Source organism: Chiroxiphia lanceolata, chromosome 21 (genome assembly GCF_009829145.1).
Source record: "Chiroxiphia lanceolata isolate bChiLan1 chromosome 21, bChiLan1.pri, whole genome shotgun sequence".
NCBI classification, from domain to species: Eukaryota; Metazoa; Chordata; class Aves; order Passeriformes; family Pipridae; genus Chiroxiphia; species Chiroxiphia lanceolata.
The window spans coordinates 5,974,732-6,001,662 of record NC_045657.1 but is presented as its reverse complement, the minus strand read 5'-3'; the positions used below and the strand labels follow the sequence as shown (position 1 = coordinate 6,001,662).

General features: G+C 48.0%; 2 protein-coding genes across 5 annotated transcripts; one reads left to right on the top strand and one right to left on the bottom strand.

The window, feature by feature from the left end:
- The first annotated feature begins 1,337 nt into the window (after positions 1-1,337).
- Positions 1,338-20,880, top strand: CIZ1 (CDKN1A interacting zinc finger protein 1). Of its 4 annotated transcripts, XM_032707951.1 has the most exons (17): positions 1,338-1,410; positions 1,716-1,840; positions 3,743-3,858; positions 6,331-6,497; positions 7,501-7,636; positions 8,554-8,614; positions 11,406-11,485; positions 11,843-11,922; positions 12,859-13,041; positions 13,393-13,523; positions 13,914-13,998; positions 14,570-14,683; positions 14,998-15,177; positions 15,806-15,875; positions 16,959-17,080; positions 19,744-19,954; positions 20,039-20,418. In XM_032707951.1, exons 2-17 carry the CDS (start codon positions 1,743-1,745, stop codon positions 20,326-20,328), a joined length of 2,124 nt encoding a protein of 707 aa, XP_032563842.1. In that variant the 5' UTR covers positions 1,338-1,410; positions 1,716-1,742; the 3' UTR covers positions 20,329-20,418. The 4 variants fall into 4 exon arrangements, with proteins under 4 accessions (XP_032563842.1, XP_032563843.1, XP_032563844.1 ...); XM_032707952.1 differs by lacking the exon at positions 1,338-1,410 and having other exon boundaries at positions 1,526-1,840; positions 19,807-19,954; positions 20,039-20,880; XM_032707953.1 differs by lacking the exon at positions 1,338-1,410 and having other exon boundaries at positions 1,567-1,840; positions 19,744-19,943; positions 20,039-20,469.
- Positions 20,363-25,112, bottom strand: C21H9orf16 (chromosome 21 C9orf16 homolog). Its single transcript, XM_032707994.1, has 2 exons — positions 24,984-25,112; positions 20,363-21,963 (listed from the first exon to the last, which is right to left on the bottom strand). The coding sequence occupies exons 1-2, from the start codon at positions 25,069-25,071 to the stop codon at positions 21,770-21,772; spliced, it is 282 nt and encodes a 93-aa protein (XP_032563885.1). The 5' UTR covers positions 25,072-25,112; the 3' UTR covers positions 20,363-21,769.
- Positions 25,113-26,931: the final 1,819 nt, after the last annotated feature.

Below are 26,931 nucleotides of genomic sequence, written 5' to 3'. Positions count from 1 at the left end.
GCTTTGTAGATTTCCAAATGTTAAACATATATAGAACACAAGAACTTCAGTTGTAGAATTAAAAATACAAGACACTAATTGCAGATGAACGTTTATCTATACGAGAATTCTGTCTTTCCCAGGTCTGGCTCATGTTATATGGACTGGAAGCACAGGATTAACCCTTTCCCCCACTGCTACAAACCAGCCAGGCCAGTGGCTGCTCTGACAGCACCATTATAGGGGCAGAGGATCAACTATGCAAAATGATTCCAAAGAGACTCCATGCATGTTTTCTGCTCTGTGTGTGTGTTCCCTGGGATGACATTTCAGCTTTCATGCTTAACAGGAGAGCATTTTCTCTGTGTGCAGACAGCTGTGACCTGGTAAAGGACTCTGGGCACAAACAGGGCCCGTCCTTGATTAATATGGATGGTCATCTCCAAATTGATTATTGTAAAATCAGGATAGTATAAAAAGGCCCAAAGGAAAAATCAACATATGCTGCTGCATTGAAAATTATTAATGCTAACTGTATATCACCAGTAACTGTCTGTGTTCAGCTTACAATGCTTTCAGCTAAAAATCAATTCCAAGGCCTTTCATGAATCAAGTAGTCTTTATTGGCATGAATAATTAGACTATAAAGTAAATTATTTCAGGATGGATTCTCTGGAATAGCAAAAAGCAGAAACACATCTTTACCTTTGTGAGGTTTAATATAAGAAGAAATGACAGTCAACAGTACATTTTCATACAGAGGCTGTGTGTACTGAACATCCTTAAAATTAATTTTCTTACGGAAAACAGGTGCTGCAGGAAAGGTTTTGCTGCAACCACTCCCCCCCATGCCAAAAAAAAAAAAAAAGGGATGGACCTGTTACAAAAGTCATCTCAGGCTACAGCACAGAGCAATATTGCAAAAGTCCCTGTTTGTTTTCTTCGAGGTTTCATGGCAGGTTTGCCAAGATGTGACCACAGCAAATGGCCAGAGGCTGCGTTGGGTTTTTTCCATCTCCTTGGCGAGATGGTTACCAAAGATTCCCCTGGACTATTTTAAAAACCACAAAGAGCAGAAAGCCCACGCTGTTGGATGCCATCTGCTCCCCCTCTGCAGCCGTTTATTCCACTCCCTGCCCAGCCCTGGGCAGATGGTGTCCATCCCCTCCCAGCCCTCCCGAGGGACAGGGGACCTCACTCCCGCCTCTGTGCGGGGAATGAGGGATGGAGGTGCTGCGGGCAGGGGCGACCTGAGCGGGGGCTCCGGGGGCGATCCCCAGCCCCTCGGGGGCGGCCGGGTCCTGCAGCCCTGCCCAAGACGCTGCCTCCCGCCTGGGCTGGGCCGGGGAGCGGGGCCGGGCAGGTGGTTCTTGTTCCCGGCGGGAAGATGGAGGCGGCGGGCGGGGAGCGCTGATCGCCGCGGGCTGCGCCGTGAGTGCGGGGCGGGGAGGCGAAGGGAACGGGCGGCGGGTCCCGGCACGGCCCCGCCGCGGGGAGCGGCCGCCGCGGGCAGGGGAGGGTGGGAGCAGGTTTTGGGAGGTGGGGTTTGGAAACCTCCTTTACAGGCTGCCGCTTGCGATGACCCCGGGGGGAAGGAGGAGGAGGCGGCAGGGGGGGCTCGGCTCAGTGAATGAATGGGCGGCAGCGGCGGCGGCTCCCCTGCTCAATGGCTGCTGGGCTGATACGCGCCAGCCCCGCAGCCGGTGCCTCCCTCGCCCTCCCGTGTTTTGTCTCAGGCTCGCCCCGCTCGGGGCTCCCCAGACATGTTCAACCAGCAGCAGTTCCAGCAGCAGCTGCTGCAGCTCCAGCACCTCCTCCAGCAGCAGCAGCACCACCACCCCCCGGCGCAGCAGGGAGGCCGGTAAGCGCCGCTACGCGAGGCCGGGGATCCGGGGCCTGTCCCGGGGGACCGCTCTCCTCCGCCTCCCTGCGCTCCGGAGCCGCGGCGGGGCGGGTGCGGGGCTGCCCTCCCCCGGCAGGGAAGGCGACAAAGGGAGGCGGGCGGGGTGCGGGCCTGATCGGGGCAGAGCCGGGGGGCTGGAGGCAGCGAGGGGTCGCGGTGTGGGAGGGATGGAGGCAGCGCGGGCGGCGGCCCGTGTGGGGTCCCGCCGCGTCCCCTCAGCGCTCCGGGGATCCCTGCCCGCTGTCCGGGGCGGTCCCGCCGCGGAGTCCCCGAGACCCGCGGGGTGACCCGGGCAGAGCCGCCGGGTGGGTGGGTGGGTGGATGCTCCGGGCCGAGCGTCCCCTCGGGGCGGGCAGGGCAGGGCAGGGCAGCCGGGGCTCGGGGAAAACGCCTTCTCCTGCAGAAACCCAGCAGAGCCACCCTCGGTAGACGCGAGCACTTTATTATTTTATTGTTGAACTTAAGCTGTTTATTTGTTTTCTTTCTCTGCTGGCCTGGGTGAGGTGACGGAACTTATTTCTGCAGTGGCACTGGCGCTGAGGCTGTGGCTGAGCGCGGTGGGGCAGGGAGGGGATGGAGAAAATCGTGTTTTGTTTGTGAAAAGAGAAATGACATCTGCCAGAAAATAACCACGGGGTTTTTTTAAAAAAAGCAAGACGTAAAACAACTTAGATAGGAGCAGTTGTCCCCGATGAGCTGAGATTTTTAGAACCAACACAAATTCTCTGAAATAACGCATTTATTTGCACTTACTGTTACCTTTAAAGCCTTATGCTCTGCAAATTTAAAGCAGTGGGGTGTGAATTTAATAATATAGTTAATTTGTTATTTAAGAAATTATTATATTACGTTGTCCTTATAAGGCATTTGTCTCTGAGGTCAATGTGGGAATTTTTCTGTTTTACTAGAAATATGAACCTCCAAATCTTTTTACCGTTTTATATGTCTTATACAATAAACAAAGCTGCTCTTAAAATGCCAGTAAGGGGCTGACTGCCAGAGAGCATGGCTGCATCTTGCACCTTTAAAAGTACGATTTTTGTGGTATAAATATCTCAGCTCTGAGACTGGAACAATCTAGAGCAGCAAATGTGAAGATGAGCTGCTGTGAATTCTTTTAAGAGGGTTGGGGTTTTTTGTCAGGGTGGATATTTCGATCCATGTTTGTACCTCTTTTCAGCCCTGACAGATTTAGCTGTGTCAGCAGTCGTGCTTAGAGGTGGGCCTGACCTTGCAATCGCTTGAATAAGTGCCTGCCAGTTTCTTCAGACTTTTCTCTCACGTCTGCTCCACCCTCCTTAGAACTGGAGAGTTCTTCTCCGCTCGCTTCTTCCTCCTCGTGTTTTAAATATGAAGGCCGTGCTTTATTTTTCCATCTGGTTCTTGCAGTTAGGGGGCACCATTGACAGTTCTGACCTGTCTGGCTCCGTGTGGGAGGTGTTGATTTTGGGAAAATGTGCTTTAAGCTGCTGAGAAAACTCCCTGGTTTTTAGGACTTCTTTTTTGTTGTCCTGTTAAATGTAGCTGCTGATCTAGATCACTCATTTCTCCTGACGAGTGCTGCATAATTCTGTAGAACTGCAGTCAGCTCCTGGGCTTTTTTTATGCTGCTTTAGAGGCTTCATGTGGGCTTGGTGCTAAGGAGTTGTCTCTGACCTCAAATTCTTTGATAGACAATCTGTCAGCTTGGAAATTCCAGGAGAGTGGAAGAAAGAGGATACAGTGCCGCTGCCCGGTGTCTTTTCATGCACGTATATCGGCATTTCAGCTGCTTGCTCCCCTCTTTTATAGTTGTTAGGTGCCTGGAATCGAAGGGGGCGGTTTTTATTGGGTTCTTACGATTTATGCCTTCTTTTCCAGGGGTTTGCCGCCGCCGCAACAGCAACAGATGCTGAGCTTACGGGCAACAAATCAGCCATCGCTGCTCAATGCCAATCCTATGCTTCAGCGGGCCTTACTCATGCAGCAGATGCAAGGTACTGTCGTTATGGGAAACGCTTACTGGAGTTATTTAATCATCCTCGTGGACTCAGACCACAGCACGGCTATTTCCTGCTGAACCAGGGCAGTTCTTGCACTTGGCAGTTCCGTTTGTTGCCTTTTTTTTTTTTTTTTCTCTCCCCTTTAAATTTTCCGTAGTCCACATCACAGAGGTTCTTCAGTGCCCTGCTATTCACAACTGGGAATAGCATTAGAAGGTATCAGGTTAGATACTAAATATGTACCTTCCCTCTTAAGACTTGATGGAGCAAGTATTTTTTCATCAATATGTTTAGATAAAATACTGAAGTTGTTATTATTTGTTTGTCTTGCTTGGCTGGAAGGTTAAAACAGTTTATTTCATTATCTGTTCCATATAAACTAACCTTGTTTGCAGTAGATACTTGTCTTGGTCCAAACATGGTGGAGTACAAACAAATAAAGTATACTGTGGTAGAAAATGGTTCGGGTTTCAATTGTCTTGTGAAATTTTGATTGACTGAAATGACTGTCATTTCTCTGGTGAATAATATCACTGTTCTTCCATCACTGTGTTTCCACAAGTGGATTTTTCTTTGTTTTTTTCCATATGTATTTTCAAAACAAATCTATGAAGATGCCTTTATAATAGCATTGCTAATGTAAAGATAATAGGAATAAAGCTATGTTTTTATTTTTTGCTCATGTCTTAACCTGACAGCTCTTTTCAATGCAGCAAATCAGTACCTGGGATAGTTTTCAGGTGCCTAGTCTAGATTAATGCCTGCAATTTCTATCTTGCCTGTGAATCATGCCCAGATGTGAAGACAAAAGATTTATTCTGCGTGTCGCTAACTCTTCTTTTGTTCTCTCTTGCCCATTTAAAGAGAGGGCTCTCTAGTGACTCCAGTGGCTCTCCACAGATCTCTCTCAGGTTGTAGGGAAAGTGGCAGTGAGAAAGGACAAGCCACACTCTGAAGATTGGAGTATTTATATTTGTTGTTAAGGGAAAGCCTGACTCCACTCCAGTCAGCCTCACTTCTTGCAGATATGTTTGATGTCAGCATGGGCTGGCCTTTTCCATGAAGCAAAATCTTTTATTGAGAAATTGTATTTAAATAATGTGCTGAGGGCCTGAGGCTAATTAGATAGGGCAGGATAAGGTATGTTAATGAACACTTTTAAGTGTGCTTTGTTGCTTTGTCTTAGTGTTTTTCCTTTTCTTTTCACCTCTGCATGCCAGAGTTGTGAATTCTCTTTCAATAACCTACACCAGGTAGCCACAGGTAACATGCAGTATGGTTGCCAATGTCTTAACGTGGCCTTTCTTAGGGGTCTGAATATTTTTGGTTATCCAGGTTTTGGTTACATGTAAGAATATCTGATGCTGTTAGCATTTCTGTCCCTGGGAAGCATCAGCATAAATAATTCATTGGCTGCGTGTGGCTTCAGCAGTGGGAATAGGAAAAGATAAATACTTCAAGTTGAAATGGATGTGTGGTTCTTCAAAGGTACCAAAGCAAGAGCAGAAGATGATTTCTTGTCTTACAGATTTTTTTTTAATATAGCTGTGTCCTTTTACAGTAAGGGATTGTTTATGGGAAGTAATAATAGATTAGATTACTTTTGAAGACAAACATGGGGACTACTTCCTATTGCGTTGCGGGCTTTTAAGAGAAAGCTTGGTTTCTTTCACATTTTGGGTGCCTGTCTCCAGACTTTGCTGCCCTGTTTTGACAGCTGCTAATTCACTAATTCAAGTGAGAGAGAAAAAACAGCAATTGAAGTCCAGGTTCCCAGAATGATGGACAGCTCCTGAGGGTGTAGCAGAGGCATCTGGGCCCTTGTATTCCCTCGCTCCTGAAATGGGGATGGCAAGGACTGTCTTCGTAAGAAATTGTTGAGACTTAGTTAATAGCCTGTGGATGCTGAAAAGAACTGTTCAGAAAGCAGAGCATTATAATTGGAAATGGCAGAGTCTCGGGTGTCAGAGTTGAGGTTGACACGTTGAGCTTGCATGACAACCAGGTGGCAGAGAGGACTGTGGGATCTCTTGTTTGAGAAGTCCAGTGTTGTTTTAAATGAAACACTGTTCCTTGCTTATGCTAAACAGCAGCCATGGTATGGTGTGAGCTGTCAGCTGCAGAAATGTGGGGTGAATTTTCCTTTTTTTTTTACGGAGAGTTTTTGCAAAACGAGACCTTGTTTGTTGCAAGCGCAAGCGTTCGTGTGCTCAGATCAGATAATTGCTGTAATGATCTTAGCCTGCAGTGACAATTATAATTAAATAGCCTGATCCATAGTAATGGTTGTTATCACATCAAATCATTGTGTGTGCTGAAAAGGGTAGAGCACAGAGCACCCATACAGTGCCTAGCAGAGCACAGGGCAGAGGAGCCCTTCCCCTCTCCGCCTGCTGCTCATGCAGGTGGAATATTTTCCCTTTGCACAGCTCAGGGTGGTGACACGCTCTGTGTTTGCCTCTATAGGAAACCTGCGTGGATTTAACATGACAGCGCCAGCACTGCAGCAGTTCTTCCCTCAGGCTACAAGACATTCCCTCCTGGGACCACCACCTGTTGGGGTCTCCTTAAAGCCCACGCGGCTGGGCTTCCCCAGCCTTCCCTTCCAGCGGCAGAACCGGACCTTTCGCAAGGTGGGCTTGTGGTTTTCCAACTGCTGGAGAGATTTGTGCTCCTTTTGTACTTGCAGCTGTTGACATTGTTGTAGGCGGAGTACAAAGGAGAGGGGAGAGAGCCTTAACAAAGAAAATGATGTTTTGCACCATGCTGCTGACACAGAAATGCAGAAATAATTCCATCCCGAAGGCTTTTGTGGTCCATATTTACATTTCTGATGCAAAGGTTTCTTGTCACCGCTTGCCCAAGAGAGAGAATTCCTCATAGCAGAACTGTTTAAACCTGAGATATAAAGGGAGCCTTAAGAAGTACCAGCTTCAAAGTAATTACAACAGAAGAAATCCTGGCTGAGTGCTTTGCTTTTCCAAAGCAGTTTGTTGTTCCCAAATGACCTGCTCCTACCCTGGGCATTCTGCCTCTTTGGGCTGTTTTCCCTCTTTTTAAGATCAGGCTCATATTTGTTCTTGTGGATTTTGTAAAATCTACAATTTTTTTTGTTTTGTAAAAACCTTTTTCACTTCCCGCCATTAAGACCTCTTTTGTATCCTGAAAATAGTTCTTGGGTTAATTAACTGCTACTTTCCTCCTCTTAGATTAGCTTTTGCATATTTCATCCCATTCTGTCAAAAAGATGCGGTGGATAGGGTGCACTTCCATTCTTGGACTGTCCTTTCTCCAGGGTCAAAAGAAGAGGGATTATTTTGGATTATTATTTTCCCTTCCCATGCACCTCTTGCCAGAGTCCCTCTAACATGATCCTACTCTTTACAAGCAGCTGGATCTCCTACAGCAGCTGCTTAAGGCTCTGGGGAGATGTCCTGGGCTGCCTGTGGAGCTGAAGTGCCTCCCTCTGTTTGGCCATGTAAACTTGCCTGAAGCAGGGCAGTGCTTTGTAAACCATCTATTCCTTTCCATTTCCACATATTGGAATTCCTGTTCCTGCTCCACAGTAAAACTCTGGTGCCTTAGACAGGGTGTGTTCAGGACCAAGGGCTGGCAGTGACTCTCTGTCCATTGCAGGACTTCCAGAGGGTCCCTGACAGGAAGCGGGAACTGGATCCTGGTTCTTCTTCTCAGACACAAGGTGATGAGAAAATGGAAATCCCAGAGGGAATGCAAGCAGGCTCAGAGCAGAACAATTCCTCACCATCCACAGGTAAGGAGGAGACCGTAGTAAAATAAATGCTTACAATTGTTATAAATTTCTCTTGAGTAGTCCTGCAGCAAAGGCCAGAGGTGATTTTAGGCTTAGTCAGCTACATTTCTTTCTAATTGTAAATACTTAAACTGCCTGTGATAGCCCTCTGCTGTGTGCTTCATATACCACTTTTACCTGGATATTTTTGATTTTTTATGAGCCTGCTTCATCTCTCTTGCATGGAAGCCTCTCAGAAGTCACTTTGACAGCAAACCCCATTTAAGATGGGGGGAAAAAAGAAAACTGGTTTGAAATTAGAGCTTCCACATTGCCTTACCCATGCTGAACTCAACATCTCACGCAGCCAAACACATAAAGCAGAACCAGTTGCAACCAGCATGCTGAGGAAAAGATGAGTTGAAAGAGTCCTTGTGCTCCAGTTGTCAGAACAGAAACTGCTGGCACTGGATGTCTTAAATGTCGGACACAACACAGATGTGGGAATATCTTTTCTGACTGGAGAGTGCCCAATCTAAAACTGCAGGCACATGATGAGGTGGTGACCAGTGTATATGCAGTGGTGAAAACAACCTGATTAAGTGGTTGCTGTCAGGTAGATGTGCCACCTTGGCTTGTGTTAATGTTCCCATGATCAGGGCTCTTGTCACTTATATATATACAGGACTGAGAGCCACTTTGTGGACATAAACATAGATTTCTTTTTTTTTTTGACAACACCTCATACAGTGACATTGCAATTAAATATCTGAGGTCATTATCTAACCTTGTCAGTGCAGTTCTGAAATTCAGAATAAGCAAGTGTTTAGAATTATTTGCTCTAACAGAGCCTTATGGCATTTGCCATTCAGTTATGGAACGTGCTCAAGGTGGCATGGTCTGCTTTGCTAAGGACATCTCCTTCTGTGTTCCTGCAGAGCCAAGAACTCCAACAGAGTCTGTGTTGAACACTGAGCCTGCAGCAAAAAGACTGAAGAGGTATTTATTGAATGGGGCATTGAGATAGTTCCTGAGGTTAGAATTATTGTCTGATTTTATTTTCTGATAATTAGGGCTGGACTGGACTGATGTCTAGCATATGAGAGGTATTTCAGATGCTTGTGAACAATTCAGAAAATCTCATGATGCTTGCTGAGTCTTGTAAGGTCTCTGCAAAAGGTGACCCAACTATGGGAATGAAAAATCAGAGATGCAGCTCATCTAAATGTGCAACAAAGCAGAGTTTGCTCGTGTGTTCTCCTGCCAGGATCCTTGTAAGAAGCAGAGATGTTCTTTTCTATTCTGGTATATTTCTTTAATTTTCTTCCTTAAATGTCAAAAATCAAAATGAGCAGAGAGAGAAAGCTTTGGAATATGTTAGGTTACAGTAGGTGTAGGAGAGGGTAGTTTATTTTGAGGAATGATAAAGGGAATCAATACTCCCTAGTATCCAAGCTTGTATCCACGAGTGCTGAGTTCTGTATCCTTTCTGCAAAGATTGTCTTCCCAGTACCTCTGTCTGTTGGGTAAAAATAGACAAAGGCAATCCTATTATCCCCCAGGGATGTGCAGCAGGCGGGCACGCTGGCCATGGCAGGCCCATCCCGGCACTCCCTGCATCCCAAGGGTGCAGGAAGGACAGACAGGGCTGCATTGCCATCTAGTGGGATGTGCCATCTGCACCGGGCTGCTCCTCTCCCAGAACTGTCACCCTTAGCTGGTGCGGAGGGAGAAGAGGAGGGAGTGAATACAGATTTCTGGAGGCATTGATTTGAGAATTCTCCAACATATGTTAACGACGATGAGTCAGGACTCCTGGGTCCTCTTATCTTCCCTGTTAGCAATTCACTGCCTGCTTTTGGACAAGTTCCTTCACCTTGCTGTTTCCCATCTGTAGATTAGAGATTAATGGATAGCTTTGGGGAGAATATTCCAGGATTACATGATCAAGGTAATATCCAAACATCAAAGTAAAACATTAAAGAGTGATAAATATTGTGTGTGCAGGGACCACTGTGAATTATGGACTCTGATTAGCAAGAAAGTGAATAAATTCAATTAAAGCTAGGTCGAATACATTTGAGTGTGTGCTTTGTTAATCTGTTTGCCAAAGCTAATTTAATTTTAATTACATTAATATTTAGCAGGGTATTAATCAAAGTCCTGTTACATGCTCTGAAAAAAGAAGAATCAAGTCTGAGGAATGACAGCTCTCACTGCAGCAAGCCTGCTATTAGGAAAATCCTTTCCTGAGCAGCAGTTAGGGACTGCCAGATTTGATGCATATATTATGGCTGGTATTTACCTAGAATAGATCATTCCTTAGCTTTTTTTTTTTTTCAAGTGTTTCTTTTAACTTCCAATGAACAGATGATGGATCTCTGAAAAAAATAGTTTACTGTTCTCATACTGCCCTTCACAGATGACAAGGGCATTCTCCCCATCCGTGTCATAAACTTGTTTTGTGCTTCATTGTTCCATTTCCCTTTAGCCAGGAATACCAGCCTCCTTCTTCATTTCAGGTTTTTCCCACTTCTGCCTTTGCTCCTATGTACCATCTGTATACCTGGAACAACATCCTCATTCCAGTGCAGAAAGCACTCGTCATCTTCAAACCCTCCTTGAACACCCACTTCTAGCATGGCATGACAAGTACCCATGGAATACAATTTCCTCCTTAGATCACGCTCGTGGTGGCTTTTGCTCCCTTAGATTGCTCCTTAGATTTGCAGTTCAGGCTGCAAACCCTCGCCCTGAGTGCTGGCACCATCTGCGTGTGGTACAGTTAGTGTTGAGCCTGCTGGCAGCACTTGACAAATAATGTTAATGCCAGCCACTCCTGTCTGATTCGTGTTTGCACTGCCCCAACCCTGCTGCATATTTATAGCCGTGTAACCCAGTTACATTATCACCTATCAATCTGATAAATTATGCGGGGGGGGGGGGGAGTGTTTGGATAACGGGATGCGGTACCTGCCTCTTGCTTGTGCAGGAGGTGCTGCTCCCTGTTGGCAGAAGGACACCAGCAGGTGGGAATTCGAGCCGCCCTCAGAGCAGATAGTCAAGCCACTATCTTGCAGATAGTCAAGCCAAGTGAAAAGTGTCAGTCCTGATGGAAAAATGGGGGAAGGAGAAAGAGACTGCAAAGTACCCTTTGTGCCCTCGGGGAGTCAAACATTTATTGTCAGCTGTCCCCTCAGGAGCTTTCTTTCTCCTTAGCAGATCACCAGTACCAAATAAAACAAAGCAAGGTCCTTTTAATTCGCGTCTTGTACAGTTTTTGCTTCCCCCACAATCAGAACTGTAGGGACTCTGGAATGAAACATGACTGGTATGAGTAGAGCAGGCAGTTATGGTGAAATCCCTGTAAGGCACCATGGAGAACTCCTTCAGTTCTGTTCTGTCATGCACAGAGCAGCCAGGAGCACAGTCCAGGTCACCAATCATGACAGGACTGAGCTCTCAGAGCTCTCATTAAGAATATTTCTTGTACGAACTTATTTCCCTGCAGGCTTCTTGCAGGAGAGGGCTGTTAACCAAAAAATCAGAAGTAATCTTCTTGTCCAGATTATTTGGCTGCTGTTTCTGAATCTGTTCTAGAACACCCACTCTTCATTGTTTTTATTTATTTCTGCCAAGTTCTTGCCTGAAATACCACTTCCAGTAGCTTATTGATTTGGGGGTTTAGTGGAGAGCGTGTTAGCTTAGACCCAGCCTGTGCCTTGGTGTGCCTCCTGAATCTCTTGTCTGTAACATGACAAATAAGGTTATTTTCTTGATATCCTTGAAGTGTGACCGAGGAGTCTGCGTTGGAGGATGCCACAGACAGCAAGAAAGCAGGAATCTCGAGCGCCCATGTCCAAGCTGATGGTGAGTTGCTGAACCCTGTCCTTTGCACTTTTAGGGCACTCCTTGCTGGAACTGCCTCTGTAGCTCCATTTCTCTGACATGAGAAATGTCCCTCCTCCAATCATACGGGATGGGGAAAGGAGGATAAAATCTAGAAACCAAATCCAAATCTAGTCCCTCAAAATATGTTACCTACCAAATGCAAATGATGGGAAATTTCCCTCTCTAATAAGGGATTTCTTTGGAGAAAGGTTTGTGAACTGGCTGATGGCCAGCAGCACTGTGAGGAAAGCTCCCTGACTTCACTCACCTGCTGCTTTGTTTTTTCTACCATTGCTGCTTTGATTTAAGGCAGCTAAAAGGACTCTCCCTTCTTAGGTGCAGACAGTGCAAAGGAGTACACAGCTGAAGAACTCTCTAGAGAGAGGAAATTCTCCGAGGAACCGAAGGCTCCTGAGGTGAGCAGACACCGCTCTGCGCAGGGGTGGTGCAGAACATACAACCTCCCCCTCCATCCTGGAGAAGCCCGTTGCCACTGGGAACCAGCTGGCACCCACGTCTGGAGCTCTGTCTCCTGCTGTAAGCTGTTGTCCCTGGCAATAAGGCATAATATGTCTGCAATTAGTGCACAGTCTGCTCTGACTTGCTGCTTTTGTACCTCTGCTGGCCTGTTCCTCACCTACTGCTGGCTGTGGATGGGAGGCTCGTTAAGATTTCAGTATTCATCTGGAAAAATGGGAAGTTGAAAGAGTTACTTAAAAATATATGTGTGGAGGGCCGTAGCTAAATACATCTTCCATGTTGCTGAAGAGCAGGTCTAAAAAAATTCGGGTGATGGTGTTAAAGATGCAACTTGAGAGCCTTTGCATGAAATATGTGGCCCCACATGCTGGATGTTAAACCAGGACCTTATCCTGTGTAAATCTGTGAGCAGACAAAAGATTTAACCTCAGGTGTGAATCAGACTTCCATAATTGGGAATGTTTGATGATGTGATCAAATGTATCATCCTGCCCGTGTCTGAGTTCCTGACTCCATCAGGGCTTGGCCTGAGTTGCCTTCAGTTTTGCAGTGGAGAAACATGAGCTGATTATGTCCCTTACCAAGAATTGTTTGTAGCTCCAGTGCCCAGAGAGTGGGTCATACAGTGACTGCAGAGGCTGCAGAAACAGCCATCTGTGCTAATGGTCCTGGTGCTATGACACAGGGATCGCTGATCTGGTAGCTTTGGGAGGAGGAGTGTGCAGGAGAGTCCTGATCAGCCCCATGTGGATTCAAGCTTAAATGCATTTTCCTAAAGAGTAGAGAGCTTAGGTGACATACAAAAAGCAGGTGTAACTTTTAATGTCTTCTGCTGAGAAATTGGACTTGATCTTGACTCTTTCTTTTGGCAGGTGTTGAGCTCTGGAGGTTCGCTGAAGGTGACTATTCAGCAGAGCAGTGAGAGCAGAGCTATCAGTACAACAGCTCTGAAACCAGGGCACTGGGCCTGTGAGGTGGGCACAGCTGATCCCAACCCCGAATCGGTCCTTAAATTCTACTGTTACATCTGCAAGACCAACTGCTGCAGTCAGCAGGTAAAAATGCACGGGTCTGACAGGGATCTGGGTGGTCAGGAGATGGGAATTAGATGGCTGGCTGCCATGGGGAGTTGCAGCAGGAGACTTGTTAGCAAGGGCTCATGCTTCAGGAACAAGGAACATAAAAAATGATGACAAGCATGCAGATAAAATAAACCTCTCCTGAGAGCTGGCAAGCAACCTGCTAAAGAGAGAATGTGGGTGGATCCACAGGCAACCATGCTCTTAAGCTTTTATGCTATTTCATTGTTAAACAGCAGTCAAAAGAAAGGAAAGCATAGCTCATACCCATTATTTTCTGTATTTTGAATACATTTAAATGGATTTTTCTCCTAACTTCTCTTTCAGAATTTCCAGTCCCACATGGCTGGAATTCAGCACCAGCAGCGACTTGGGGAGATTCAGCATATGAGCAATGTTTGTTTTGTTTCACTACTGCCCATGGTGAAGCAGCAGAAGGTGCTAGCAGAAAAAGATGGGTAAGTGTTGGTCTGCACCAGAAAACTCTGGTGGCCCTACATGGGTTCTAAAATCCCTCACAGCACCAGTTTGCCCCTGAGTTCTAGGTAAGGTATGAAATCCCTCTGGTTTCAGGGCTAACTCCTTCAGGCTGAAGGATACCAGAATTGACTTCGACCTGTGTAGTTTTTAATACAGTACATCAGGTTGGAGACTTTTTTTATCTGGTGCATTTCTGTCAGCACAAGCTAAAGCAACCTATAAATGTGTGGGATGGGGTGAAGATAAATCGGGGGCCGTAAAGACAGGAATGGTGGGGAAAACAATGCCAAGGACAGATTGCAAACTGCAGTATTCCATGGAGAATGTAAAAAAGGTGTGACTTAGAGCTATATCTGTTGTCACTTCAGAGAGAGCCAGCAGCGGTGGTGTAACACGTGCCAGGTGCACTTCACAGGGGATCTCATCAAACATCGCAGGACCCAGGAACACAAGGTAACAGCCACAGCCTGGGTTTCATCTTTGCACTGACCTTTCGTGGGGATGGAGTGGAAGTGTCTAGCAGCTCCTGCTTCCCAAGCAGCAAAGAAAAAGTGATTGGGGTGTAGGGTTGCACATGAAGTTCTGCCAGTAACATCCTCCCTAAGGGCACTGTCGTGTTATCTCCTACCTCTGATTGCTGGCAGTGCTGGAGCCTCCAGTTGTCATGATGTGTCAGTGTGGCCTGAAGCACCTCTAGTGTGTAATTGACTTTTCTCAATAAATATGGTTTATCATACCTAATCAATTGAATAATGAGCAGCCTTTTCAAGCTAAAATTTAGGCATGTCAGCATATTTATTGGCTTCTAGGGGAGAAGTAAGTGTGTAAGACACACTTAGTTTTGCTCTGCATGTTTTCTGTCTTTTTGATGGATAAGACTTAGGGAGTCCTTTCTGCTGAAAACACTATTCTCTTTGTGGTCTCCCTGGTTTCGATGCAGGGCTGACTTCATTTCTCTCAAGATTCACCTGCATTCCTCCACAGTAGTGCCTCTTGACTTATGGAACTGTCCCTCTTTCCTCAGCTGGCCAAACGCTCGCTTCGTCCTTTCTGCACTGTCTGCAGCCGCCACTTCAAGACCCCTCGCAAGTTCGTGGAGCACATGAAGTCCCCTGAACACAAACAGAAAGCCAAAGAGGTAACACTGCCTGGGTGGAGAGCTGTGCAGGCCTGGGGGCTGCTACCCTCACTACTGCAGGGCTGAAAGGAAGATGTGCAGTTCTTCCAGCCCTGTTTTAATTTTCATCTTTTGCTGGACTTCAGTTGTGAGAGCTTAAAAGAAACTGGGTGAAAAAGGAACAAGGAGTTAGATGTGTCTTGAAGCGAGAGAGCTTTGTGCCCCTCTTGCAGTCCCTTCTGCTCATCAAATGCAGTCAATCCAGGGTCTGGGCTCTTCCTTGGTTAAATGGCGAGTGCAAAGTTGATCTTATCTTTCTTTTCCATACCTGACAGGTGAGGCTGGGAGAGAAGGAGTTGGGCAGCCCAGAAGATTCAGAGGAGTTGATCACTGTGGATGCTGTTGGCTGTTTTGAAGATGATGATGAGGAAGAGGAGGAGGAGGAAGGGGGAGCTGGTGAGGAGGAAGACCCTGATGTAGTGCTGATGGAGAATGAGGATTCTGCTGCCAAGCAGGTAAACCATGGAAAAGGAGAAGGGATGACCTATCTGAGAATCTGCTGTGGGATCCTGTGACTTAGTTGGTCTTGGCTGTTTGAGCTCAGGCTTTCAAGAGTCTGGTCGACTTTGCACTCTACAGCAGGAGAGTGAAGGCTCTGGGGTTCTTCCAGAGCACAGAATGATGCAAAAGAGAATCAGGCACTATGTGTGGGATGCAGGAGGGGCTTCTGCTGTGCTCCTGCTGCTGCCTTCAGCAGCTCTTGCTGCTGTCTTCAAACTATTACCTTGTTGCTGAGGAGCACAAGCAGACATTGACATGGTCTGTTTGAATAGCCCAGCAGCAGCTGGGTCTCATAGCAAATATATGTGTGGAGCTTTATCTAGATAAATATTGTCCCAGTTACCAAGGAGGGACATGGCTAAGCTACTTCAAGCTTGGAGTGCAAGGGCTGATTTTTAGCCCTTGTAGTGAAGTGGCTTTATGACACTGGAGTTTGCATCTGGCCCTGACCAGGTGCTGTGCAACTCTGTCTCTGGTATGCTAATCGTCTTGTTTTGCTCCTGAGCTTACCAGAAAAATGCAAGAGCCCAGGAATGGAATTGCCACAGATACAGGAGGCACTAATGTTCTTTTGGTTTCCAGACTGGGCTGAAGGAAGTGTCTTTGGAGGATTACGAAGGAAGTGAGAAGTATTGTCCAGACACAGCCTATGGTAAGCAAGCAGAGTTAAGCACAAAGGCCCACAGAGCCTTCTCTGGCCACATGCTGTTTCTGTAAGAGGGGATGGTCTCTACCTACTGATACAATGACTTCTTGGGCCATGGTGCTCCAGCAGCTGCACTGGACTGGTGCAGGTCACTGCTGCCTGGAGAAGAGACCAAACATTGCTTTATTATTGTGTGATAAAACGTAAGGATGTGATTGATGTTTGTCAGCTGCCTTTTGCTTTGAAGAAGAAAGGATGAGAGCCAGATACTTTTCTAAGGTAGGACATGGAACAAGTAGGGCAGGAGTACTGAAGAAAGTAGGTAGCAAATGAGGGATGCTCTGGAAAGATGGAGTCGGAAAGCATATCGATTGGAATGCTTTCCAACAGAAATGCAGCTTGCACAGAGATACTGAGCAGCACTGACAGTATCAAACTCTCTGCTAGAGCCCAAACTGTGCATGTTTCCTCTGCTTCAGACCCCCCACGCTGCACCCAGCAGTTCCTCAGCCGTGCTGCTGCCCTGGTGGGCAGTGGTGCCTCCAGATGGCTGTGTCTGGTCCCCACCCTGTAAGTGACTGACTTCAAACCTCTGACCTCGCTGGTGTTGTGAGGAGGGCAGCTCTGCAGAGGCTGGTTTGTGCCCAAGGAGAGCTCTGTTTACACCAATCTCCCCTATCGCTGTAACCTTCCACTATCGTGTGGCAGATGGAATAATGATTCATGCTGTGAATGTTCTCTGCGTGTTCCTCTTGCGTGCCTGCTGTCTTCTGCTTGGTTTGATCCCATTACATTGGATCACATGTTCTCTGTAGTTTTCCATTGTATTCTTTTCTCCCTTTTTCCCCCCTTAACGCTCTGTGTAGTTTCTTTGCTCTGGCAGCCAGATTTCTCTCTGAATATCAACCACAGCCATTCCATGGTAAGAAGAGATATTCAGCAAGTCATCTTGCAAATCCCCGATTAACAGAAGCAAAGCTTTCCACTTTTCCTTTTCTACCCCCACTCCCCTTGCCCTTTTAACATGCTTTCATTATTTGAGTTCCATTCAATGTGATCTGTGATTTCCCTTCCCCTCCCGTTTCGCAGGCCTGGATTTTCTGGTCCCCGTCGCAGGTTACCTCTGCAGGCTGTGTCACAAATTCTACCATAGCGACTCCGCTGCCCGGCTCGCACACTGCAAGTCCCTGATGCATTTTGAGAACTTTCAGGTCAGACCCTTTGGCGATTGCATGGCCTGGCATTTGTTCCCCCCGTGCGTGTCTCTCCAGCGAATCCACCACGTTAGCTGTCTTGTCTCCAGCTCATTTCCATCATCCTTGGTGTCCACTGTGCCATAGTTCTCTCCTGGTGTGCTCTGTGTGTGTCTCCCATCACCCCTGTAGATCTAAAACCAGTCCAGTCCTGCTTCCCAGCTACTGCTGCTGTCATCTTGTTGCCCGTTTCTGGCTGGGAATCTTCCTCAGAGTGTCTGCTCTGTTTGCTGAACCTGTGGAGTCTGTTGTTCAGTCTAGGCCTCTTCTGTTAGACCAGAGACAGATGGGTGAAGGTGGGTAAGAACAAAGGACAGAGGCTGTTCCTTGTAAAGAAAGCTGGTGCATCTTCTCCTGTGATACTGCAGGAACAGCTCCTTTAGCCAAAATTGTGGGTGTGATTCATCCATGAAGAGGCCTGGTAAAATCAGATACTCAGCTTTAGAAGTCTGGAAATTTAACATTACAGACTCTTTATGTGATGGAATCTACACGCTGTGGGAGTCCGTTTGTCCCCAGGGTCAGCCTGCAAGAGGAAGTCTGTCTGTCTGTCTGTCTGTCTGCTACCCTTTCCTAGAAACTCCTTAGCACAAAGCTCTGCCAACTGATGCTGTTCCTTTGCTTTTCTGGCTCCACCTAAAGAAGCCCTATTGCCCCTTGCTGCTTTTGTATCTAAAGCTTTTCCTACTGGGCTGGCCTGGAATCTGCCTCCATCGTTCTGTCCTTGTTGACTTGCCAGGGGGTGAGGGGCCTGGATTAGTACCTTGTGGAGGGTACACAGGGCTTGCACAGTCTCTGCCCTCTCCTGTGACCACTGCCTGGGCCCTGCCTGTGTGGGAGAGCAGTATTTGCTGACCTTGGCAAGGAGGGAGGCTCCTACACCAACTTTGTCCTCTGCCTGCACCCACACTCTGCTCCCAAAAGCTGCTGTTTTTTCCTACAAGCTTATTAAATAGTGCCTAAGAAAAACCCAAACACACACACCCATTCCTGAACCCCCCAAAATTCATGTTTTTCTTCTAGTCTTCAGCCAGAAGAAAGTATTCCTAGTCAGCCCTCACTGCCTCCAGCAAGAGGTGGGGTGCTGCAGGAGCCAGCACTTAGAGCAGTGAATTTGGGATGGCAGGAGACCACAGCTGTTCCTTCATGGTTGCTCATCCTCTCCCACTCCTGCAGCTAGTCATTTCAGGAGTGAAGGAATCAGTCTTGAAGTTTTCCTGGCTTGTTTTAGATCAGCTTAGAGCGAAACTGCAGCAGCAGTCACTTATGTCACTCTTTTGGCCCACTTAGAGCTGAAATCAGATGCTCTTCAAATGGATGCCAGAGTGACCTGGAGGGATTTTTTATGAGAAGAGTTTAACCTTAAATACCTGCAACCAGATAACTATTGTTCTTGGCTGCCTGGGTGCCTCAGAGTTGCCACAGTCTGAGTTAAGTCTTTATCACTGTTGTTGTATATTGGAGTATTCTCAGCAGAGTAGCTCAGCAGAAGGTTTCAAAGCAAAGAATTGTCTGCTGCTGGGGCAGTTCACAGCATCACTGAACATGAATTTGCATGCTTGTACCTGGTTTAGGTTGGGTACAACATTGACTCAACCGATCTAGTTCCAGTGCAATAGGATATTGTGCATTTCCCACCGTTTGAGGGCAGAGAAAGAACATGCCTGCAGTGATAAACTGAATTACAGGATAAAGCTGCCTGTCTGATGGGCTGTAATTCCATACTGCAGACTGGTAAAAGCCATTGGGCTCAAAATTGTTTCCTTAAACTGTCAGGTGTAATGGCCTGTGCCAGTTCAAGAAGCCCTTTAGGAGACAGCTGAAAGGGAGTTGATTGTGGAGGGAACTGAGGGAGCTTTGGTTTTTTCCTTTAGCTCATGCTCTGGGTGTTGAAGACCAGGTTCCTGCTGTGTGTTAGCTAGAGAGAGTTGCTGTTTTCCTGAAATCCAGTCTAGAACATGGCTAGTAGCCATTTTAATCTCTTTACAGACCTCTACTGGTTCATCGTGATAGCGAGTGCAAATAAGTAATTTTACTGATATGTTACCTTTATTCTGTGGAAAACCTCAGTGCCTTGTAACAATATATTCTTGATATCTTAGTCTTCCTGTCAACAGTTCCACTGACTGTGCAGATTGTATCAACAGAGTGAAGAAATATTAAGCTTTCAACTTAAGTCTTGCTTTGGCTGATAAACATTAAATCTCACCTGTAGCTGAGGGTGGTGCAGAGCCTCATGTGCCCAGGGTAGGTGTCCTGGCAGTAGCTGAAGCAGGAGCTGTCACTTGCTCTGTTATATCTACAAAGTCCTGAGTCTGACTGAGATTAACAGTTGCCAGAACATGATTTTTGTCTCGGGAGCCACAGGTCTGCCATGCACTCGCTCAGCATTAAGTAATGTGAGAAGGACTTCAGTTTTTAATATCACCACTTTTCCTCACAGGAGCTGACCTTTCTCTGTTGAAAGCCTCAGCAGCCAGGCCAGGAGCTGCTGAGACCAGTCGTGCCCCTGCCACTCACCACTGTTTTTGTACAGGTGTTCCTGGACCAGCTGCTGCTTTGCTGCAGTGACAGGAGCTGAGCTGAGCTTCCCTCTCACGTTGGTTTGTTTGTATTTGCAGAGATACAAGGCAGCGAGGCATCGTGCCACAACTGCCTACCCCGAGGCTCCTTTGCATTCCCAGGGCTCCAGCTCCCAATTGCTGGATGATCCAAAACAGCCTCTTGCTACAGCAGCACATACCAGCAAGAAGATGAATGATGATCGTGGGATAGACAAGGAGGGTACAGAGCTGTCAGCCCTGCAAGAACAAACTCCAAGGTCTCTGGAGGGTAAGGGTGAGCTGGCCACCTCTGGGGCAGAGGGCCAGAGCCTGGCCAATGTGACTGACCGTGTGTGTGGTATCATGGTTGTAGAAGAAGAAAATCTACAGGAAGAGAGCAAGTCCACTGCCACTAGTGCTGCCTGCGTGTTCCCCGAGGAGAGCCGCGCCACAGGGGAGCTGCTGGGACACGAGGAGGAAGCCAATGCAGCCAGGCAAAGGGAAGGCACAGATGACCACCAGGATCCAGGGAGTGGAGGAGGGTTAGGACAGAATGAGGCAGCAGATGCAGGCCAGGAGGCAGAGCCTTCCTCCCTCGGCAAAGGTGAGACAGCCGGTCTCACCTCTGGGTGCAGACGCTCTTCTAGGCGCAAACCCAGATAGAGTGGCCTTAAAGGAGAGCCCTTTACACATGATATTTGCTGGAAATGTTTATTTTCTGAGTCTTTTAATAGAGCAAAACCTTCAACTTTACTGCTGTTTTTATTTTAAGAATAAATAAGCCTGGCTTTAGCGTGTCTAATACAGGATGGTGTTGGTTATTACTTGTACAGTTGGGATACAGCAATTATGTGGAAAGACTGAGGTTTGGACTGTTGAACCTGAAAGAAGATGGTAATGTGATTTCCACAGGGGACAAAGTTCATGGAGTAGATGGATGCAGACTTAAGAATTCTTTGTAGTCCCTCTCATTTCTTTTCCAGGCAGAGAAGTTTCTCTCTTGGGAGGCTGTATGCTCAGTTTTGCTTCTCAGAACAGTTTCCTTTCAAAGACACACACTCTTGGACAAGCACTGTGTCCTAAGCTAGGCAACAATGTGCACCTTGGTCCTTTGTTAGTACTACAAGGCCTAATCTAGTCTGTTCTCATAGTGGAGACTCTCAGGAACATATTTTGTTTCAAACTGATTTTAATAAAACAATCTCTTATAAATAACCTCTTTAACTTTCAAAAAAAACTCCTTTAACTTTACATAAGTAGAATGGTAAGACTTGCTTCAAAGTGTTGGCTCCAGGCCATCCTGACAAGATCACAAGTTAGACCAGATGGCTCATGCCTTGTCAGAATGTCCAGGGAATGCTCTGCTCACATCCCAGGGCAGGCAGGCCCCTGTCTCTGCTCTCTGTAGCTGATGCTGTGGTGGGGACTAACCAGGCTGCTCTGCCTCTCTCCACCCTGGAGTCTGGAACAACAGCTGGAGAAGCTGGGCAGCTCCCAGTAATAACAGCAGAAACATCACCCTGGTAGCTTGTCTTATCTGCTTGGCAGAGAATGGAAGCAACCAGTGGTCTGGGACCACGTGCCAATATTTGGTATGTCACAGTTAATGTGACTAAGGGACAAGTTGTAGTTTCAAGGCAGGAGCTGGCCTAGGGCCTCCCTCCCCAAGGCTGTCACCAGAGTTAGAGCTAGGACAAGCCTGGAGTCAGGACAGCCCCTGCCTACTGTGCTTTTTCTGAGGGAAGAGGCTAAAGCCATAATACTCCTTGCTTGGATTTAACAGTACAAGAGAGCAAAGATCATTTTTCCTCTTTGTGAAGAGGGCCTGCTTGCAAACTACCTGCACGGCATCAGATTTCCTACAACCAGCTTTAACCAAGTGTGAGTGCCAGGGAGCAGAAAGAGCCAGCTCTCCTACACCCACTCATGTGCTTTGCACCTCTCACAGCTAAAGGAAAACAGAACATGGAGGTGAATGGCAGGACACAACCAGGGGAAGGAACAAGTAACAGGCACGAGGCACCTCTTCTATTCAAGTTTTACATTAAATTGGTGAGCAGGAAAAGTCCCTCAGCAACACCAGCTGAGAGTCTGTGGTCAGACACTAGGCAGAAGGCTGGGGGCCCTGTCCATCAGCTCCCATGTTCAGCTGCTCGTTCTGCTGCTGGAACTCCAGCCGGGCCTGGCGGTTGGACTCCAGCAGTTCCTTCAGGCAGGTGTGCAGATAATCATTCTTCTCCTCCAGGTGATCTAAGCAGGAGTTGATCTGGTCCAGCATGGAGTTTATTGCTGCATATTCTAAAAGGAAGAGAGACTGAACAGTGTAAGTATGTTGTCACTGCAGGCAGCGAGAGCTCTGGCAAAACACGCCCACAGCGTTTGGGCTGTGCCTTATCTGCCCCGGGGTGGGTGAGGTAAAATACAACTGAATCCTGCCTGGGTTGTGTTCCCTGATCAAACATGGCCAGTGCAAGGCTGGATCACTGGTAACAAGACCTAAGGCAAGGTACCTGGGCAGTCCAAAGCCACTGTGGGTATATCTGCCAGCCCTGGATCTCGCACACCAACAGCTGACCACGGGCTCAGTGCTGACTGCAACAGTACCACAGAAATCCCAAGGACAAGTCAGCCTTTTTAGCTGCCTTTGGGATCATCTATCCTGATGGTGCAGGCATTTTGGAAGCGTGCCACAGTGTTTACTCTCTGTGAATTTTCTGTGAAAGGCTCCCAGGCTGGGGTGTGCTTCACCAAGGGCCTGGCTGGGGTCAGGCTGACAAAACATGGCTGTGGCAGGAGCAGGGATGAGCCCAAAGGTGCTGGTAGTGGCACTGTTACTCCCAAAGGGAGGTAAGTGTGGGGCACCAAGTTCAACCACAGGATTTTCACCCACCATTAAGGCTTTGGGTACTTCAGATTAAACCCAGACTCATTGACAGTCGGTTCCCCAGGTACAGTTTCTTATTCACAGCATTAGTTTCAAGTGCAGCAGTTTGCCTTGGTTACAAGGGCATTTCACAGTGTTAACACTGTTAATCAGCTGAAGAGTGTTGTGCTACTGCAGGAAACACCTGCTTTTGGATTGCTCCAAGCAATATTCACACAGTCATAAAGAATAACAAACAAACTAAAAAAAGAGACAAGATAAACCTCTGCTGAGGTTACTCAGGAACCCCAGGGGATTACAGGGACCCCACATGGAGCCAGTTCCATGCTCCTTTCTGAAGCCACAGGGGCTGGGTGAGTGCAGGGAGGCTGCTGGGGATCTGTGACCCGTGGGCACAGAATATTTCTTTGAAATGAGTGCTTGTATTTCAGAAAAATTCTGGATCAGTGCTGGAAATCAGCTGCCAACTTTCATTAGCTGAATATAAATAATAAACCACCAGGCACTTGGAACAGTACAACCCAAGAGAAATTAAACTGTTGATTTCTGCCCTTCATTTTTCGTATGTCATGTTAGGCTGGTACCTTTTATATTTGTATTTATTGCATCAGGTATTGATGGGCATTTTCAGAAGAAGTTTTGATGGAGTAATTTTTTTTTTGCATTCTATTGGGTACTGAATTCATGTGGGTAGCTGAAGTTGTAGAGGAAAATTATTACTTCTATTTTTACCTACTGATTAAAAGTTCCCTGGTGCCCCAGCACACCAGACCCAGGCCCTGCCATTCCCAGCAGCTCTAAAAGAACTGTGAATATTTAAACATTGCAGTCATTTGCAATATTAATAGCTAAGGAAAAGTTTCATTATAAAAAAATAATTGTCCTCCTTTTCTTACACCACTTTGAAGCTGCTCAGAGTGTTACAGCCTTAATTCTTTGGATAATTGTGTGTGTTGCATTTGAGCTTGTTTATAAAAGTTTGGCCTTCCATTTCCATACAAACACAGGCTTTCTAAAAAGGTGGCAATTAGCATTATTTTTCAGACCCTGGTTCAAGGTGTGTGAGAATGTCCAGGAGTCACAGCCCTACTTCAGTGTGATGCACCATGTTGCAGTGAAATGGTGAGCACATCCCAAGCAGACACAGTAGCTACTTGTGACAAGTGATATTCATCAGCCTGGCAAGAAGTCTGTAATCACAGCTGGATCTTAATTTTCTCAGTGCCTAAAGCTCAAGCGAAGGCCATATAATTTGTGCAGCTTTGGGAAGTGAAAAAACTTTAACCATTTAATTTTAAAATAAGCTGTAAAAAGACTGTCTTCCATTTGTTGCATACTTGGTGGATTTTTGTGGAAACAACCACATTCCCTAATGAAAACACTGACCGGGGTATGGCAATTGCATTAACTCCTCTGCATTCTTACAAGGACAGCTGACAAAAATAAGGTTTCTATTTGAGATCAAGGAAGTGATCCAGAGCTTCAGCTCCAGGACCAGGAAATAGCTGCAGCCCTCTATGACCAGCTACTGCACATAAATCAGCTGATCACAAGCTGAACAACCTAATTAGACTTGATGTAGATCCGATTTAGTGACTTTCTCCGTCACAGCCAACGTGTCTCTGAGCTCTTCAGAAAGTGTGAAATGTAAATCACTCTGATGATGCAAAGCCCTGACCACTCTTGGGGTGTTTCAGGGCAAAAATGATCCTTCTGTCACTGCAGGTGGATCCCAGAGAACTCTGAAATCCACCTGTGTGGGTCACATCTGCAAAGTGAACGGTGTTACGGGAAACAGCAGAATCCAACTTGTCACCACCTTCAAGAGAAGGGGAGTAAAGTGCTTACTCTGAAAGAGTTCCAGTTTTAAGAGTGACCTCTACGTCTGCATTACAGCTCTGCTGTCGTCTCACTTCCTCCATCAGCTGGTTTTAACTGGACAGGACTGCATCAGAAATTTCAGACCCAGGCACTGCAGAAACGCTCCAAAGTGGAATTTACCAACCTATCTGCATTAAATTCCCTTTTTCCACGCATGACTACTTCTCCCAAATCTGCCCACGGGACCTGCCCTGTGCTCTCACAACCTGAACATCCTCTTTCTCCTTGAGCACCCGCACCCCGTACGGCAGCAAAGGCACAGAATCACCTTTTCACAAGAAAAAGAAACAACCACTCCAGGGGCAGCACGGAAGAGCTCGGGGCCCCACGACTGGGCAAGAATCAAACCCTGCAGCCCTCACTGCTGTGCAGCCTGCACACCTAGGGCGTCGGGCACCGCCGCCAGCAGGACACCTGGGCATACCTGGACACATCTGGACACACCTGGGCGCACCTGTGCTCTGCCACCCGCAGCCCACGGGGCCAGGCCAGGCCGGACCGTGCCCCTCTGGGGCTCCCCACTGTGGCGGCGGCCCCGCTCGCCCCCACGCACCTTCCTCCCCGAAGGTGTCCCCGCCGTCCCCGTCGTCGTCGTCGGGGCCGCCGCCCACCACGTGCGGGTCCCCGTTGGGCCCCGCCATCCCGCCGTGCCCGCGCCCGCGCCTCGCCGCCGCCCGCACGGCGCGCCCCGTGCGCGCGCAGGGCCCACGGCCAATGGGAGGGCGCGGCGCCGCGCGCGTGACGCCGGCCGGCGCCGCGGTAAAACCTGTGGTTAGCGGCGTTGGGCGCGGAGCGGGAGGTGCGCGGGCGGGCGTGGAGAGCAGCGCTGGGCAGCGGGGTGGCACAGGGGCGCAGCGCCGCGCCCCACGTTCCTCGGGGATTTTTCCCCCAAAATCCCAGTGCTAGGCTGTCTCTTTGTCCCTCCCCCGATGTCTTCAGCCCTCCCCAGGTTTCCCCACTTAGAGGCCGCCGTCAGCACCCAGCATTTCTTTCCCTGGACGCTCTATGGATCCCATAGAGATGGGAGATCCCAGGGATGCTCTATGGATAGACCTGCATCCTGCCCGTGCGGGACCATCCCGCGGGTACTGGGGCAGCAAAGCGACGGCTTTGCTGCTTCACCCGCTGAGCGGCTTGAACCACGCCCAGGTCACCTTCAGGATGCTCTTCCCGGAAGGAACAAGCACAGTTCGCTTTGCCCTTGCCTGTCTTTGGCCCAGAATCAGCTGCACCTCAGTCGGCTTGAGATCTCATGGCTGCATGGTGGTTTCATCCCCAGGAGAGATGTCACCGGGATGAAAATAACCTGCAATTAAAGGATTGATTCAAGCAGAGCTTCTGAGATCAAGGACTCTGTTATTAAGTGGGTATTTGGGACAAAGACAAAAGAAAAGGTCATGTTCTCATTTAACATCACAGCCACCTCTCCTTTCTGCGGGGTAAACCCGCTGCGCTGCTGAGTCGGGCCTGTGTCACACCCCAAGTAGGGGAATTGAATATTAGTGTAATTAATGGACATAACCACTGTTAATAAAACAGATGATGACTTTCCGGGGGTGTGCACTCACACTGTGCATGTGTGCCGGTCAGAAGCTGCAGCCCCACTGGGTAGGACGTGCTCCCAGAGAATCATAGCCTGGGGCAGGTTGGAAGGGACCACCTGCCCAAGCAGGGTCATCCCAGAGCACACAGCACAGGACACACAGGTCTGGAATATCTCCAGTGACGGAGACTCCACACCCTCTCTGATCCCTGTTCCAGTGCCCCGTCACTGTACAGTAAAATTTTTCCTCATATTCACGTGGAACTTTCTGTGCATCACTTTCTGCTTCTTGCCTTGTCCTTGTGGTTGGCATGGAGCAGAACCCTGTCCACCTTCTCGGTGCACCTCTTTAGATATTTATACACATTAATGTGATCTCTTCTTAAGGCTGAACAGACACAACTCCCTCAGCCTTTCCATTAATTATTTTATTTTCACTTTAGGCTTTGGTGCATTATCAGATTTGATAACTGCAGGAGCACTCGGTCGTGTGGGGTGTCCCGTGAGGGGTGTCCTCCTGTGGGGTGACCTATGTGTGGTGTCCCCCTGTGGTGTGTCCCCTCTGGGGTGTCCCCTCTGGGGTGTGCCCTTGTGGGGTGTCTCTGTGTGGGGTGTCCTGTGTGTGGTGTCCCTGTGTGGGGTGTGCCCTTGTGGGGTATCTCTGTGTGGGCTGTCCCCCGTGGAGTGTCCCTGTGTAGGGTGTTCCCTGTGAGGTATTTCCCATATGGGGTGTCCCTGTATGGGGTGTTCCCTGTACGGGGTGTCCTGTGTGTGGTGCCCCCATTTGGGGTATGCCCCTGTGGGGTGTCCCTTGTAGGGTGTCCCCCGTATAGGGTGGGGTGTCTCTGTGTGGGATGTCCTGTGTGGGATGTCCCGTGTGGGGTGTCCCTGTGTGGATTGTCTCTGTGTGCGGTGTCCCCTCAGCGGGCCGCTCTCCCACCGCGCCCGTGGCCGTGGC

Excerpts from the sequence above, each read along its gene's own strand:
- C21H9orf16 (XM_032707994.1), bottom strand. The coding sequence starts at position 25,071 with ATGGCGGGGCCCAACGGGGACCCGCACGTGGTGGGCGGCGGCCCCGAC. Across the intron at positions 21,964-24,983 it reads GGACACCTTCGGGGAGGAAG|AATATGCAGCAATAAACTCC; the intron begins GTGCGTGGGGGC and ends TCTTCCTTTTAG.
- CIZ1 (XM_032707950.1), top strand. The coding sequence starts at position 1,743 with ATGTTCAACCAGCAGCAGTTCCAGCAGCAGCTGCTGCAGCTCCAGCAC. Across the intron at positions 1,841-3,742 it reads CCGGCGCAGCAGGGAGGCCG|GGGTTTGCCGCCGCCGCAAC; the intron begins GTAAGCGCCGCT and ends CTTCTTTTCCAG. Across the intron at positions 13,524-13,913 it reads GTGCTAGCAGAAAAAGATGG|AGAGAGCCAGCAGCGGTGGT; the intron begins GTAAGTGTTGGT and ends TTGTCACTTCAG.